The sequence below is a fragment of the Antennarius striatus genome, chromosome 17 (assembly GCF_040054535.1).
Source record: "Antennarius striatus isolate MH-2024 chromosome 17, ASM4005453v1, whole genome shotgun sequence".
NCBI lineage: Eukaryota > Metazoa > Chordata > Actinopteri > Lophiiformes > Antennariidae > Antennarius > Antennarius striatus.
The window spans coordinates 1,473,033-1,487,653 of NC_090792.1; the positions used below are offsets into that span (position 1 = coordinate 1,473,033).

The following is a 14,621-nucleotide window of genomic DNA, read 5'->3' on the forward strand; positions in this document are numbered from 1 at the left end:
CTTCTCTGGACTCGCTCATCACCACACCGGGGATGGAGGAGAGATTCGGTGGATTGGCCTAACCGCACCCGCCCACCTTTGTGGGGCAGCAGTGGCTCGGCGGTAGAGCAGACGTCTTATAACCAAACATCGCCCAGAGATTCTCAGAGTGTGAGCTGACTGTGAGGTGTCAGCTCACCTCCTGGCCACTGCCGAGGTGCCCTTGAGCAAGGCGCCGTCCCCTTACAAGCTTCTCAACTGGGCACCAAACCGAAGTCTTTGTCCTTCACTATGCCTCCCCATGTACTGTTTGTTGTGTGCTTACTAATTCCATGCTTGCAGACCCCTTGTGTGTGTTGTTTCAGGGGCCTGCCTACGGTTGTATCTAACACAAAAGATATGTACGGTATATGCATGAGTGCAAAAAGTAATTTCCCCTAGGGGATTAAATACAGTGGATCTTCTTCTTCTGCAGCCATCCTGGTTGTTTTTAACCTTCTAGTGGAAGAACAATTTCAGCTGCAGGGCTTTGACTAAAGAACAGCTTCTATAGAACACATTCTCAAAGTCAAAGTCAACTTTATTGTCAAATGTACCATATATGCACGACATACAGCACAGATGAAATTACCAGCTTGTCCTGAAAAATGTGGGCTGGACCGGGCTGAAGGCCCTGGAGAACTACTGTAGAGGTAGAGGATTCTTACAGTGACTGTCCTGATGAGGTGTGAGGGCGTCTTCAACCCTTGCCCTCTACCTGGATGCAAACTACCCCCAGAAGAGGTGGCTGAGGGGTGTGCAAATGATAAAAAATATATAGAAATTAATATCTCCAACTTGAACTCCCACCTTATAGTGATGGGTGAGTTTGAGTGCCCAAATGATCCTAGGAGTTGTTGGTGTCACACAACCAACAAGACTGGAAGAGGGAATCCAAAAGCACAACAGACAAGCAGGTAGATCGAGAGTCACAGAATATTAAATTCGACAGACAGAGTTCAGGTACAGGGTAAATCAGTCCAAACAGGCAGACAAATCTGATGAGGGGCAGGCAAACAGGCAGGAATCAGGCAGAATCAGACCCAGGAGTCAAAACTAAGGCAGGTAACAGGCATGTAGGTTCATGCATATGTATATATGCCATATAGATGCATGAACATATAAGCTAAATCTCTTTTTACTTTATTAGAAACCTGCTTTCTGTGCTCATCGACCGTTGTGTGAATGCAGTACAGCCACCCTGCCAGCAGAGGACACCCACGTTCCCAATAAATGAAGCTTTCAACACAATTGTTGAAAACAGACTTCGATAGTCGATGCCCCGTAAAGCCTCATTTGGACATCACTAACTGAGGGCTAATCTGGCTTTATATAGGGTTGAGATTTATGGGGGGAGTGGCCGTAAAGGGGGGGGAGGGGGTCATGTAAGGGATTGACAAATTGGTCAGTGCATTTTCTGCAGTGATTGTTATGTAAATTTGTGTGTCATCTGCATAACTGTGTTAGCATATTCTTTTCCCATAATCTGAACTAGCAGGAGAATATAAATGTTAAACAGAAAAGGCTCCAGAATGGAGTCTAGCAGAACTAACCATGTCATTTTTGTCCACTGATAGACACAAAATAGATTAAGTTCTTTAAGTGGGATTGAAATCAGTTTGGCACTGTGCCAGAAAGTCCCAACCACTTTTGCAATCTGTCTAAGAATATGTTGTGGTCAACCGCGTCAAATGCAGCACTAAGAGCTGGTAGTACTAGTACTGTAACTTTGCCACTGTCTGTTTAGTGTATATCATTAAATACTTTAAGAAGGGCCTTGTCATTGTGTGGTTTGATTAAATCCTGATTGGAAGACCTCAAAACGAAGCTGTTCAGCTATTGGAAAACTTTTTTTCAATTCTCTTTCTTAAAAATGGGAGGTTTGATATTGGCCTGTAGTTGCTCAATATGGAACTGACTAGAGTGCTCCTTTTTGGAGGTGGCTTGATAACTACAGTTTTTAGGGCTTGTGTGAAGACACCTGAAAGAATTGATGTGTTAACAATCTGTATAATATCTGGGGCCATGCAATTTGAAACTGTTTTGTAAAAGCCTGTAGGCAGAATATCAAGGCGGCAGCAGGAGGATTTCAGACGTTGTATAACATCCCCTACGTTGTTATGTTGATCGGATGGAATTTTGTCACACTCCCTATGGGGATTCCTTAAAATTTACCTACAATAAATACAATATGGCACAAGATGGCATCCCGTAGCTTTTTTGTAAGCTGCACCCTCATTATTTTGTCTTGTGTGTTTGTGTGCTGACATTTAGCCGTGCCTCACTAATGGAAACAATTACGTCCATTGCGTTAAAATGTAAATGGAAGTGCATTTTTTCCCAGTATTACATCGCGAAAAAAGGTAGCATTGATTCTTTTTATTGTAAGTATTTAAAGTTTGCGTCCCAGGGAGTCATGTCTGTCAAAAAATGTGCAATCTAGTAGGATTGATCACATCAAATTGTCCATATTTGTGAGTGTGCGCGTGAGTGGTTGTTTGTCTTTCATGTGGCTGTGATACACCGGCGACGTATCCGGAGTGTCCCCCGCCTCTCGTCTGTAGTCTGCTGGGGTAGGCTCCAACACAAAACGGAAAAAGCGGCGGTAGATAAATGATCACAATAAAATGAATGAACGGATGGATTTGTTGGTCCTGATACATGTACAGTCTGGACAGCCACATGTTCTTCTTGATTTTATTTGAAACATTATTCATACGAACACATTACACTGATGATTATTTTTTAAACAAACAAGAATGCTTATATTAAATTTAACCAACATAGTGCAAAATCATCCCACCCCCCCCCCCAAAAAAATGTAATATCATTTCAAGTGTGCAGAGCATTAAATCACATTAGAAGACCTCTTACTCACTTTAAATCTTCAAAGTAAAACATTGAAATAACAAAGAGAAGTGTCCTTTGATCAAACCTTGTGTCACAATATATACATCACAGTGGATAAATCATTCTGACAACACAGAGAAGTTGTCAAACTGAGCCAGTTCAAACGACTGTGTTCCTAAAGCGGCCCAGCCGGTCTTTGGGTTCAGCACCACGGCGCTCTTCCACAGCGTGACTCCGTTCAGCTGCCCTGAAGCGAACTGGCCCTGCAGACACAGGCAGCCGCTGACTGGGTGCAGCAACTGGCTTGACCACATACACACTCTCAATGGTGATGATCTGCTTACTCATCCTGACAGTCATGTGACAAAGCAGTTTGTAGGAGGTTCAGTAACCATGTGACTTCACTTGTTCTCCGTTAAGCTCCGCCGAGAAAGAAGAAAACGTTTTCGCCTTCTGCCCTCTGCCACACACACTCTTTGGTGTGTGTGTGTGTGTGTGTGTGTACTCAGAGCAAAAAAATTCCTACACCTCAGCAGAGGAGTGAATGCTCCCTGTGCACACTCTAATACAGAATTTTCTACAAGGCGCACTGGACTATAAGGCACACCTGATTTAAGGCGCACCTTCAACGAATGGCCAATTGCAAAACTTTTTTCACAAATAAGGCCCACTGGATTATTAGGTGCAGTCGGTTTTTGAGAAAATGAAAGGCTTTTAGGTGCGCCTTGTAGTGCAGTTCCATCGCGGTGCACCCTAGTGAGCAATTTGCAAAGGGGGACAGTGCCTTGCTCGAGGGCGCCTCGGAGCAGGAATCGAACCGCAGATCTTGTGATCATTGGACGACCCGCTCTACCGCTGCGACACTGCCACCCCGGTCTCATTTTTCAACAGAGACAAAAAATTTTATTACTTCAATATCAAAATCATGACAAATGTGATAATGAGTCTGTATCTCATCTTTCAGGGACAAACCCTGTCAAACATGAGGAACTGGAAGTGTTCACTTACCTTCACAGTGAGTGACAAAGTGTTCCAATCGTATGCTTTTGTCCCAGACAGTCCCTCTGCGAGGACAGTCTGTCCAGCTGTTGACAGGACAACACGATACAGTTCAAGACAGGTTGGAAAAAGGTACAGCCCTGATACCAAGATGCTCTCTACTTGGGGCAATTATGACAATATGTTTAAAGAGCAGCTTAAAATGGTTTGAATTTTAGTTTACTTAAAGTTTAAACCTTGTGATTAAAGACAAAAACGACCCATTCCTTCCCTTCAAGCAAACCAACATGAAAATTTGTTCAATTTTTGTTTAACTGCCCTTGAAACTGAAGCAGATTTAAACTGTTGCTTTCTAGAGTAGAGGGAGTAGAGTAGGACTTTATTCATCCCTTCAGGAGGGTCCATCAGGGAAATTAAATTCATTACTCTATTGGCTGCCCACATAGTCTGACAGTTGTGTTTCTATGATAATTATGTAATGAATCCGCAGACAGACCTAGATCATTGCTGACTTTGTATTTGCCGTCTGCAAACACCCAGAAGAAGACTCCTTTGGCTGTGCGGATGGACTGGCCGCCTTTATCCACCCTGGCTGCTATGAACACGCCACCAGACTTGACGTTCTCCATGTAGACGTCACACGTTACGGTCAGGTTCTGCCTGTAATGCAGCAAAATCAGTGTCTGTTGTTACGCTGAGGGAAATCCAGCTGCTCCTGTCTGAAATGAGCCTCATGGGATCCAAACATCTCACCACTGATAGTCTCCTATAACGCTGATGGTCTGGTCAGCATCAGCCACCCACGTGATGGGCCTCTGAGTGAGAACCTGGCGTAAGGTGAACACGTGTGGCCCGGGGTCAGTCAGGTTGTTGTAGTACTCAAACACCCCGGTCTGGTCAGCGAAGAGCGGAGCCTCTGAGAAGGGAGGGGTTCCTGGAGGAGGGTGGACACACCCGTGATCAGCACGTTTTAATTTCAAGGTTTCCAAGAAGTTCGATCACATCAGAGTAGAGAGAGAGTAGAACTTTATTGATCCCTTCAGGAGGTTCCGTCAGGGAAATTAACTTCTCTGTCGCACTACACACAGCACAATGAGTACACAACACAGAAAAAGCACACAGAAAGCACCAGCACCAAATAGAAAGAATAATAAATAAATCACGATGAAAAACAAAATTTTCACAAAAACTGAAATGTAATTGAAGGATCTTTGTCTGCTTAGTTAACTCAGAGAATTTGTGGCTGTATTCTCTACAATCTGTACGTAGTTCAGTATTTGATGTTTATAAAACTATCACTCTCCTTCAGTTGATGAATGCTTTTGCTCCAGAAATGTTTTATGAACTAAAACTTTCAACCAGTATGTGTGTGAGCAGATGGCTTCTTTTTATTTCTCCTTTTTATATCAAACATAATCACATTGTTTCCAGTATGACCCTCCATCAACAGTTACTGGTTTATCACATTTACTTTTATCACACTTGGTCATAAAGGAGTGGCCTCATTTACATTGGTCAAGAAATAACACGCAACCATTTGGGGCTGTTTGTGTGGTTTACTTACGAACATCAAAGTTATCCTTGTAGACCTTCGGGAAGCGAGCGGAGGGAGGGGGGTCCGGGTAACTGCCCTTCTGTCCTGTTGTAATTGTTGTTAATGTGTAGACCTCATCTTCATCTAGATGTAGGGTGAATGATCCATTCACAAGCTGAAAGCGTCAGAAACAGGTTGTAAATACGTTTCAAACTGCTGCGTGGTGCTAACATCTCCAGGTCACCTTTAACGGAGGCAGCTTCTCAAAGAGGGAGGGCTTCTTGGTCTTAAAGTTAAACTGAGACCGCCATACTTGGAGTTCTTTGATGGAGACCTGGGAGGACAGAGAACTGTAAGCAGGACTGTGACTCATTACCTTCAGGCAATTACAACAGTGACTAAAAATGAACTTACAAAGGACCCCTTCAACTGGAAAGTTGCATTCTGGGAGGTAAGATTGAAGGGAGGGAGTGGAGGTCTTATGCACACCGAATGATCATGAGTCTGTAAAGCAAATGTTGAAAAAATGTGTTCCGATTACCTCAAGGAGAGGAAGAACAGAGTGTCTGCTGGTCCAGAAGACTCATCAACAGCTGGAACCACTGGAGCTCAGACTCCAAATGTAAAAATCACAAGAACGTGAACTTGCCATGGTTTCTATGACAACTGTGAGGTTTCCTTTCCCATCAGTTAGAGCTACATAACTTCCACCCTGTGTCAAATGTCCAACGGTCTGCAGGTAGGTCCATCCTGGCTGAGTGAACTGTGTGGTGTGGGCTAGAAGGAATACAGAACACCATTAAATCATCCTCAGGATTAAAGAGCAGGTCTGAACCCAACACTCTGACTCCATGTCACTCCATGTTAAATGAATGTCTTGGGTTCCTCTTGGTGTGAGGAACCTTATTACTCATCCTGCTTAGGATGTGAAATAAGGTTCTTCAGCAGACAATTCTGAATGTGTATGTTGTAGATAATAGCATTTATAATCATATATATTTATGATCATATATATATTGCATATATTTATATTTATTTATTCAGTTTATTTTCTTCTTTCCAGGCATGTTATTACAACAGATTTTACTTTCATCAGTGTGAGACATCAGCAACTTCACCCGAAAAGAAAAAAAAAAGGGTTGATGGGTAGAAGCCATTGGCTTGTGAAATAATAATTATATATGTGTATATATAAATATATTTATATATACACATATTATAATTATTTACATTAATATGTATATGTAAATATAAATATGTATATATTTATATTTACATTATATTAGAATAAATGTACATATAAATATAAATTACATATAAATATAAATTATATATAATTTTATATTTATAGATCTTTTATATTTATTTATATTTATATATATTATATATTATTTATATTTACATTTATCATAATATAGTAAAGTATGTTTAGTGAGCAGACTAACTCAATCAGCTTTTGTTGAAAGCGTAGTTTGGAACATAAAAAGATTTTCAAAACCAAATGCCAGCTTTTTTAAGAAGCACCGGTTTTTCTGTGTCATGTTCCAGGATCTAATGCAGACCTGTGATCCAGATAGGAGACTCCACCACATAGTTGCCGCTCCAAGGCTCCTCTGCAGTCATTAAGCCATCCCTGCCGAATGGCAGATCCTCGTAGTAGCTCGCCACCAGGTTCCAGGAGATGGTGCTGAAGCAGGAATCACAGTTTTGTGAAACATGTAAATCCAGATTCCAAGTCAAACATATTATCCTTATAATTAAAAAAAATCAGCTGAATAGCTGAAACTAAATGGGTACATTTACAAAAGACAAAATTCCACAGTTCATGAAAAACACCCATTTTTTTTCCTTACGCAGTCATGAAACCGTTGACGTAGTTCTGGTTGAGGATGCGAGCCCAGCAGCCTCCCCCTGTGTCGCTGTTGAAGGTGCTGTAGTCTTCCGATGACCACAGCTTCTTCCCAGTCTTCAAGGCCTCTGTCACCGTGTGGGTGCCTGGGTAATGGGCCCTGAACGGCACACGACACACGTTCAGCACGCTCAACTAAGGTCCAATGAGGACAAATAGATGGAAACTAAAGCAATCATTCATAAATATCTGGCTCATTGTTTTTCATTCTGCAGTGAACACACATAAAGCACACACCAACATGTTACATACGAAGCACATCTTCACATGTAATCAGATTACTGGTGGAAAACGATGACAAATGCGGGGAAGTGTTCTTCTGTCTCATTTGTCATCACAATCAAAACATTAAAGGCTTTTAGGTGCATCTTAAAGTGTGGAAAATACTGTAATTTTCCCAAAAAAATGACAGTGCCCCTTATTATCCAGTGCGATTTATAGTGCGGAAAATACTGTAAATGGATGGAGAAACACAAATCTGGGCCTAGTATGTCTGATTATACGTCTGCTATTCTTTTTGATCAAACTTTATTTACTTACAGAATGAAAAAAACAATACTTGCATGTTGCATAAAAAATGCATACAAAAGAAAATTTAAGTGGCAACAATCCAGGGTTAGAGGTAGAGAGATTAACTGTGTTTGAGATCAAATGGGATCATTACTCTCTATCCTAAGCAGCATGTGTATTAAGGTTCCTTATTGTTAGTTGACTAAAACCAGCAGATGGATGCTAAACCATAAAGTAGTGTTCTCTCACACCATTTCCTTCAGTCCTCAGGAACACACAAGGAGAAACCTGTTTGATAATATTAGCATCAGTCAAGCACCGCAAAGACATTTTCAACCACTTCCATAACATTTTCAATCAGATCTAAATTTTTAATTACACAACTCTTTTTACATATTCATCTTATCTAAAATATATTTACAATATTTTGCCCCATGTCAGCTCTGATTGGCTCAAGCCAAAAAGATTCAGACTAGAATATATTGTGGACCAGCTTTCCATCAGTGTGGGAGGTCATGCGATTCTTGTGTTGTAGATACACAAACACACCCAGGCGTGTTATTATTGTTAAGGCTGCACACAAGAGTATCACCACCACGATAAGGTAACATCAGAGAAGGTCCCTACAGATGCATAGAGGGGGTCCTACCCTATCACATTCACTGCTCTGCTGAGCTCTGGGTCTAGCAGCACAAACAGGGTAATGGGCTCCCACAGGTTGTCACTGGCTATGATCCCGACCCCCTCCAGACCGCTCTTATCCAGCGTGTACCGCAGCAGCTGAGACCGCCGGTCAGTCCCACAGAAACAGAGAGCAGAGGACACACACACTCACAAGTTCATCTGAAGAGCAAATGTTTTTTCTACAAACAGGCAAAAACCTTTATTAAAAAGAAAAAAAAGATCTCAATGCTTAATTTATGTGTCGGCTACACACAATCAGGAAGAATTGCAGAATTACAAATGAATTCACAGCTCTTGTTCTTAAATTCTATTTCCTTCTCGAGTTCTCGGGGTTTCTAAATTCAGTATTTGTGCAGGTGGAGTATAATTTACTCATCAGAGTTTGTACAGTACAATGTAAGACTGCTTTTGAGAATACTGTGACAAACAGGAGTCCCAACAATGAGCTCATTGTACTTTCCTTTTGGTTTTCTTTTGCTTGGGACTGTTAACCTAGTCTAAATAAAACATTTTACTAAATAAACGTTGTATGACACGCTAGAGATTTCAAGAGTGATTGAGTTAGGAATTTCTTCATTTCCAGAATCATAGGTATTCTATCCTGGATTATGTGTTTACTTAAATGCGTCATACTTTTATTTATATTTCAATTTGCTCTTGTAAGACGTGTAGGTCTGCTGCTGACAGACTTGTCTGTGTTTTGTTGGTTATACAAACAGTACGTCTTTAATGTGGACGGACCCGTTTATTATCAATGACAGGTTATGTCTTACTGACGACAGATAATGAATGCTGAAAGTAGCAGCAGGATGATGTCATTAATAGATGTGTTACCCTTCGACAGCATCAGGACTGGTTCAAACTGACTAAGTTACAACAATAAGTTGTTGTACAATAAGTTAACTGTGGGTTTTGACTATTTACCAGAATTATCCATCTTTTACATGATTGGATAAAGCTGAACTAGCCAGCGATTGTGTGCACTTTGGCAAACTGTCTCTTTAAGCACAAATAACTTGGTTTCTACAGATGTATAATCCATTTAGATCATGTAGTGGCCTCAATATACAACTAACCTACATATTTAGGATTCGCTTCATGAATGCACAAATCCTAAACTACACTCGGTGACGTTACTGCACCAGGGATTACTGTCGGAGCTCTAGTGACACCTGTCGCAGAGGAATTTGTCAAAATAAACATATAGAGAGTTTAAAAGAGTAAAAATAACACGACTCATGAAGTAGTGTCAAAACAGATCAGAAAAACAGCCACAAACATTGAGCTATGTCCAGCCCACGAGTCTTAACAGAATGAAGCCCAGCTGAACAGATGGGGGCACACCCCTATGCAGCCTGACTGTCACACGTTCAGTCAATCAGTTCTCTGAGATCACACCTTTCCATCAGAACTGAATTGCCTTTGGCGTCCAATGAGTTATTACGCAATAAAAGACGGAATTTCTTTCAATCTACTGCTGTGAGTTTGTGCCGACTGTACTTACCCAACCACCTCTACAGAATCATTAAGGTGAGGGTCAATGATCATAGACTGAGAGATGCTCCAGTTGCCATCTGCTGCAACGATGCCAACGCCAGATAGACCAACTTTATCCAGTGTGTTTCGAAGCACCTTGGCAACAACAACAAGACATGCTCTCAGAGATAACAATCTGGAATCGTCTGAAGAGTCTCTCATGTGGGACACAACTCAGTGTTGGTGGCTGTTCTCATCCATCAAAACACAGTTTAGCCAAAGATTAGCCATCATTTAAAGTGATCAGTCAAGTTGTCAAGAGTGTCAGACAATAGAATTACCTTGATGTATTTGATGTCAAAGTTTCGCTCATTCCAAATCTACAATGACGAAAGCAAATTTTAGTTACACCACTAATTACTTGTTGATAATTTATGCAGGAGGTAGAAATGCGGCTAAATGTTTCAGTTCCACACATTTTCCCAAATATGTCAGAGTAAGGTTTCATTTCAATCAACCCAGTTTCTTAGAAATGTCATTAATTTGATGTGCCTGCTGGTTATGATAACACTGTCAAGTGAATTAGATTAATTTCTCTAACCAGGTGCTAATGTTTAAGCTACAGGAGAATTGTTGTAAATATATATTTGAATAAATATGTTTATAAAACATATACTAGCCTACTGATAATATCTGTGGGAAAAAAATGTGTTTAAGGAAAATGAAGGTATCAACTCAGGTTCTTGGTCTAGTTCCAGTCTCATGTTCAATAATGTACGTTGATAACATTAACGTTGGAACTTAGCCCCGCCGCTCATGGTAACTCGCTGAATGACCGGCGGTCAAAGTCAATTGCAGTGAGTAATGGTGAGCTTTTACTTTGTATTCTGACCACATTTTCCAAATTGCCCCTTCAAACTGAATAAATATTGAAGTCTTAATTCTCGCGCACATTGCATGTCTGAAAGAAAGCAAATGTGTATGCACCCCAATATACTGAATGTCCAGGTCATGATACTGCTTAGCTCCAAGGATCCAGTTCACCACATATGCTGCAGTGATGTCTGGGAAGTCATACGGCCAGTTCTTACCCCGGCCCACCCAGCCAGGAAACGCCCAGGGCAAGCCTGCAGGAAGGTACAAAGCAACACACACACGCATGGCAGGAGATAAAAAGAGTGCCACCAACATGTTGTCTTCGCAAAAGTAACTGTGTTCAGTTTGAACGTCTGTCCAGTCACTTTACATTTTCCCATGAGCCCTTGCTCTGTATGGAGTAAGCAATGCAAATATGAAGCAAGTCTTTAGCGTAGCAAACATGTACCTTTCCATAACGCCGTTTAAACTTGTCGTGTCAAACCTTTACCAGCAGGTCAGCAGGATTACTTATAGCTAGTTTTTGGACTAACTAAGTTTTAAACTAACTAATTTCTGAACTGACCGACTAACTAACCCATGAGGTTTTGAACAAATTAGGTTCTCAACTAACAAGGTTTTGAATTATTATTAACATAAACGTTGTATTTATATTCATGTTTGTTATTATGTAATAATTATTTATGTTGTTTAGATTTACACTGTTTACATTCATAGTACACCATATGTTTTACACCTATCCCGCTTCATGTGCTTTCAAATGCCCCTTGGGGACTTATATAGTTTTCTGAATTGAATTGCACCTTTCACAAAATTCAGTAACAAAGTTAGCAGTAAAGCAAATACACACACAATTAAACAAAACTATTAAAGTAAAAAAAAAGAATACATAGGCAGAAACAAAACACCAATAAAAACATAAAATACCACATGCTATCCAAGAACCTGTCTATCAGCAAAACTCAATCCTTGCACACGGCTACTACTGCGTATTCTGTTATTAATTTTGGGCTGCACAAACTTTTTTTTCAAGCGCATCCCAGGGATGCACTACTTTCTTGAAGTAAAATGAACTCTGTAATCAGGGAGAAGCCTTGAATGCAAAGACACTTAAATTGGTGAATCATTGTTCCTACCAATGAGGGTGATGTTTGGATTCCTCTTCTTGGCCTCTTTCATCAGCCACCACTCATAGCCTCGGAAATAGTTTTCATCATTTTCATAGTGCATGTGCGATGCTTCTGTTCCATCTTCAAAAAAGATATAGAGACAACAACACATATCCTTGATTAAAATTGTGTATTCAAGGGGTTGATTATATATACAAATATATAAAAGATACATTCATTAATATTCAGATCACTGGAATAAGATTTGCTAGCAGTCCCAACATCCGGTCGATTGTTATTTCATAGAACAGCAGACCTGACAAACAGGACAACACAATGTTGGCCTACATTTAACACATTTTTAAGCAATAATATTTATTTTCTCATTAATTTTCTTAAAGTTTTTCAGTGTGATAAAAGTAAACAGAGTGACATTTTAAATTAATTTATACCAAGCACAGGACTTCTAGCCATTGTTGCTTTTACAGTCCTTGTCCTTGGTTAGGTGTTCGCTAAGTAAAAGACACAACACAATATTTTAAATCATTAAAACCTTTAGGTTAAAAGTTTTGGCCAGGTATGAAAAAATGCTGTAAAGTAAGAATCCTTTAAAAAAAAAATCAATTGTTTATATTTACAAATGAATAGAAGAAAAATAGAAATTAAATTAATATTTAATTACCAATTCTTGGTAAATTTGTATGAAGTCTGGGTATTTTGTATTATCATATTCAGGTATAAAAATTATATATCATATAGCCAGTTTAAAGAACTTATTTGAAAGCTTTATATATATATATATTTCCATTTCATTGGCCTCTGATTTGATGGGATGTTACTGTTCAGCCACATTTCACTAAAGAGACAGCTAGCAAACAGGAACAAGTGAATAAATGTTGAACCTGGTGCACCTGTGACCACTGGATTTATTGTTTAGATGCCTCCAAGAATTCATGTGGACTTAGACTTTATGTCCCAAATTACCTTCACGAGGTTCACAGTTTGGAAACAATAGTGTTCCTTCTCTTTAACTCTTTGTCACATGCCCTACAACTGTTTGGCCAGTCACCCTGTGATGGCTAAGGTGCAATCAGGGGACAGCGACACCATGATGATGTCCAAAGGAAATGCAATCAGTTTATTCCTTCCTTCAGAAAATGAAACAAGAAACCAAGCAACATCCCACAAAGACAAATCACACCAAAGAGAGCTGGCTCTGCAGACCAGAACCCAGGAGTCCACCAACATCTGAAGAACGAAGGACAACCATGTCCACGTTCTGGACAGAGAGGCTGAAGCCACCTGGAACGACCGTCTCTAAATAGAAGGGGGTTCTAAACCGCCATCTCTCACCGGAGAGTTTCAGCAGCATCTTCATATTTAGAAGTGAAGCTGATCAGGATGTTAAAAACTTACATGACACCAATTCAGGCAAACACAACAGTGACCTAAATCAGTACTGTTGAGTTAACAAAAGGGGTTTTTGAGTTCCCCTCCAGTGAAAGTGTTTCTATCAATGACTCACCAGTTGTGAGTTATATTAATAACTATTATGACTAACTATTTAAAACAAATAAATAGTTGTATTTATATATTATTTATAAATCAACTTATTTATAAATAATATATAAACAGTTGATTTATATTATTTATAAATTGAAGTATTTAATTGTATTTAATTAATACTTCCACTACTTATTTAACACAAATAAATAGTTGAATAATAGTTATTAAACTTTGAAAAACTGTTTCTATGACTATAACTCACCAGTTGTTTGAGCGTCTCCTCCAATCTCCACCTTCAGTATCTGAAGAGAGGCTCCAAAGTTCGGCTGACAGAGAAAACAGAGTGAGTTTCTTGATTTGAACGTTTTGGTGAACGAGCGGAACCTGAACGCACCTTAAACAGGAAGTCCAGGATGCGGCTCCGGTGCGGCTCCGCGTAGCTCACCAGTAACCGGGACGTGGCCTGAACCCCAACGGGAGAACAACCGTTACAAGACGGAGGAGCCCCGGCCGAACCCGGAAGCGAGGCTGCACTCACCCCTCCGCCGCTCAAGCCTCCGATGCCGTCGAAAACTCTCCCCAGACCGGCCGTGTCGTCCAGGAAGTAGTTCTGACCGGAGCCGAGGCTCGAACACAACCCGAGACCCACGACGGTCACCGCCAGGGAGACGAAGCCCATCCCGGCCATCCGACTGCCGCGAACAGCCGCCAAACACCAGCTCTACGGAGGCGCGCGATGGAGACGGAGGTCACGTGAGAATACGCTTTGACTAATCACGTGATCTTACAGGAAGTTTTTAAATGTCGTGGAAGTTGCAACATGGGTGAATCACGTGACAAACCTCCATAGCTTCAATGAGCAAGCTGGTGGACGTTGTGTTGGACATACAGTATGTATGCTTTGATATATGTCTAAATTATTATCATATATATATTATATATAATATATGTTATAATATATAATTATATATATTATATATATTATAATATATATTATATAAAATATATATAATATATTATAATATATATTTATATAATATATATAATCTATATTATAATATATATTATATATATATTATATATATATTATATATATATTTTTTTTTTAATATATATATATATGCTTTGAGTTCTAATTGATTAGACCCAC

At 40.0% G+C, this 14,621-nt stretch overlaps 1 protein-coding gene across 2 annotated transcripts; it reads right to left on the reverse strand.

Moving 5' to 3' along the window:
• Nucleotides 1-2,347: 2,347 nt before the first annotated feature.
• Nucleotides 2,348-14,255, reverse strand: galcb (galactosylceramidase b). Of its 2 annotated transcripts, none has more exons than XM_068338056.1 (17): nucleotides 14,010-14,255; nucleotides 13,866-13,934; nucleotides 13,734-13,797; nucleotides 11,993-12,106; nucleotides 10,968-11,107; nucleotides 10,322-10,360; nucleotides 8,470-8,600; nucleotides 7,255-7,410; nucleotides 6,964-7,088; nucleotides 6,051-6,178; nucleotides 5,816-5,905; nucleotides 5,646-5,735; nucleotides 5,432-5,576; nucleotides 4,621-4,801; nucleotides 4,364-4,527; nucleotides 3,877-3,953; nucleotides 2,348-3,131 (listed from the first exon to the last, which is right to left on the reverse strand). In XM_068338056.1, the coding sequence occupies exons 1-17, from the start codon at nucleotides 14,157-14,159 to the stop codon at nucleotides 2,988-2,990; spliced, it is 2,007 nt and encodes a 668-aa protein (XP_068194157.1). In that variant the 5' UTR covers nucleotides 14,160-14,255; the 3' UTR covers nucleotides 2,348-2,987. The 2 variants fall into 2 exon arrangements, with proteins under 2 accessions (XP_068194157.1, XP_068194159.1); XM_068338058.1 differs by lacking the exon at nucleotides 8,470-8,600 and adding an exon at nucleotides 10,009-10,136.
• Nucleotides 14,256-14,621: the final 366 nt, after the last annotated feature.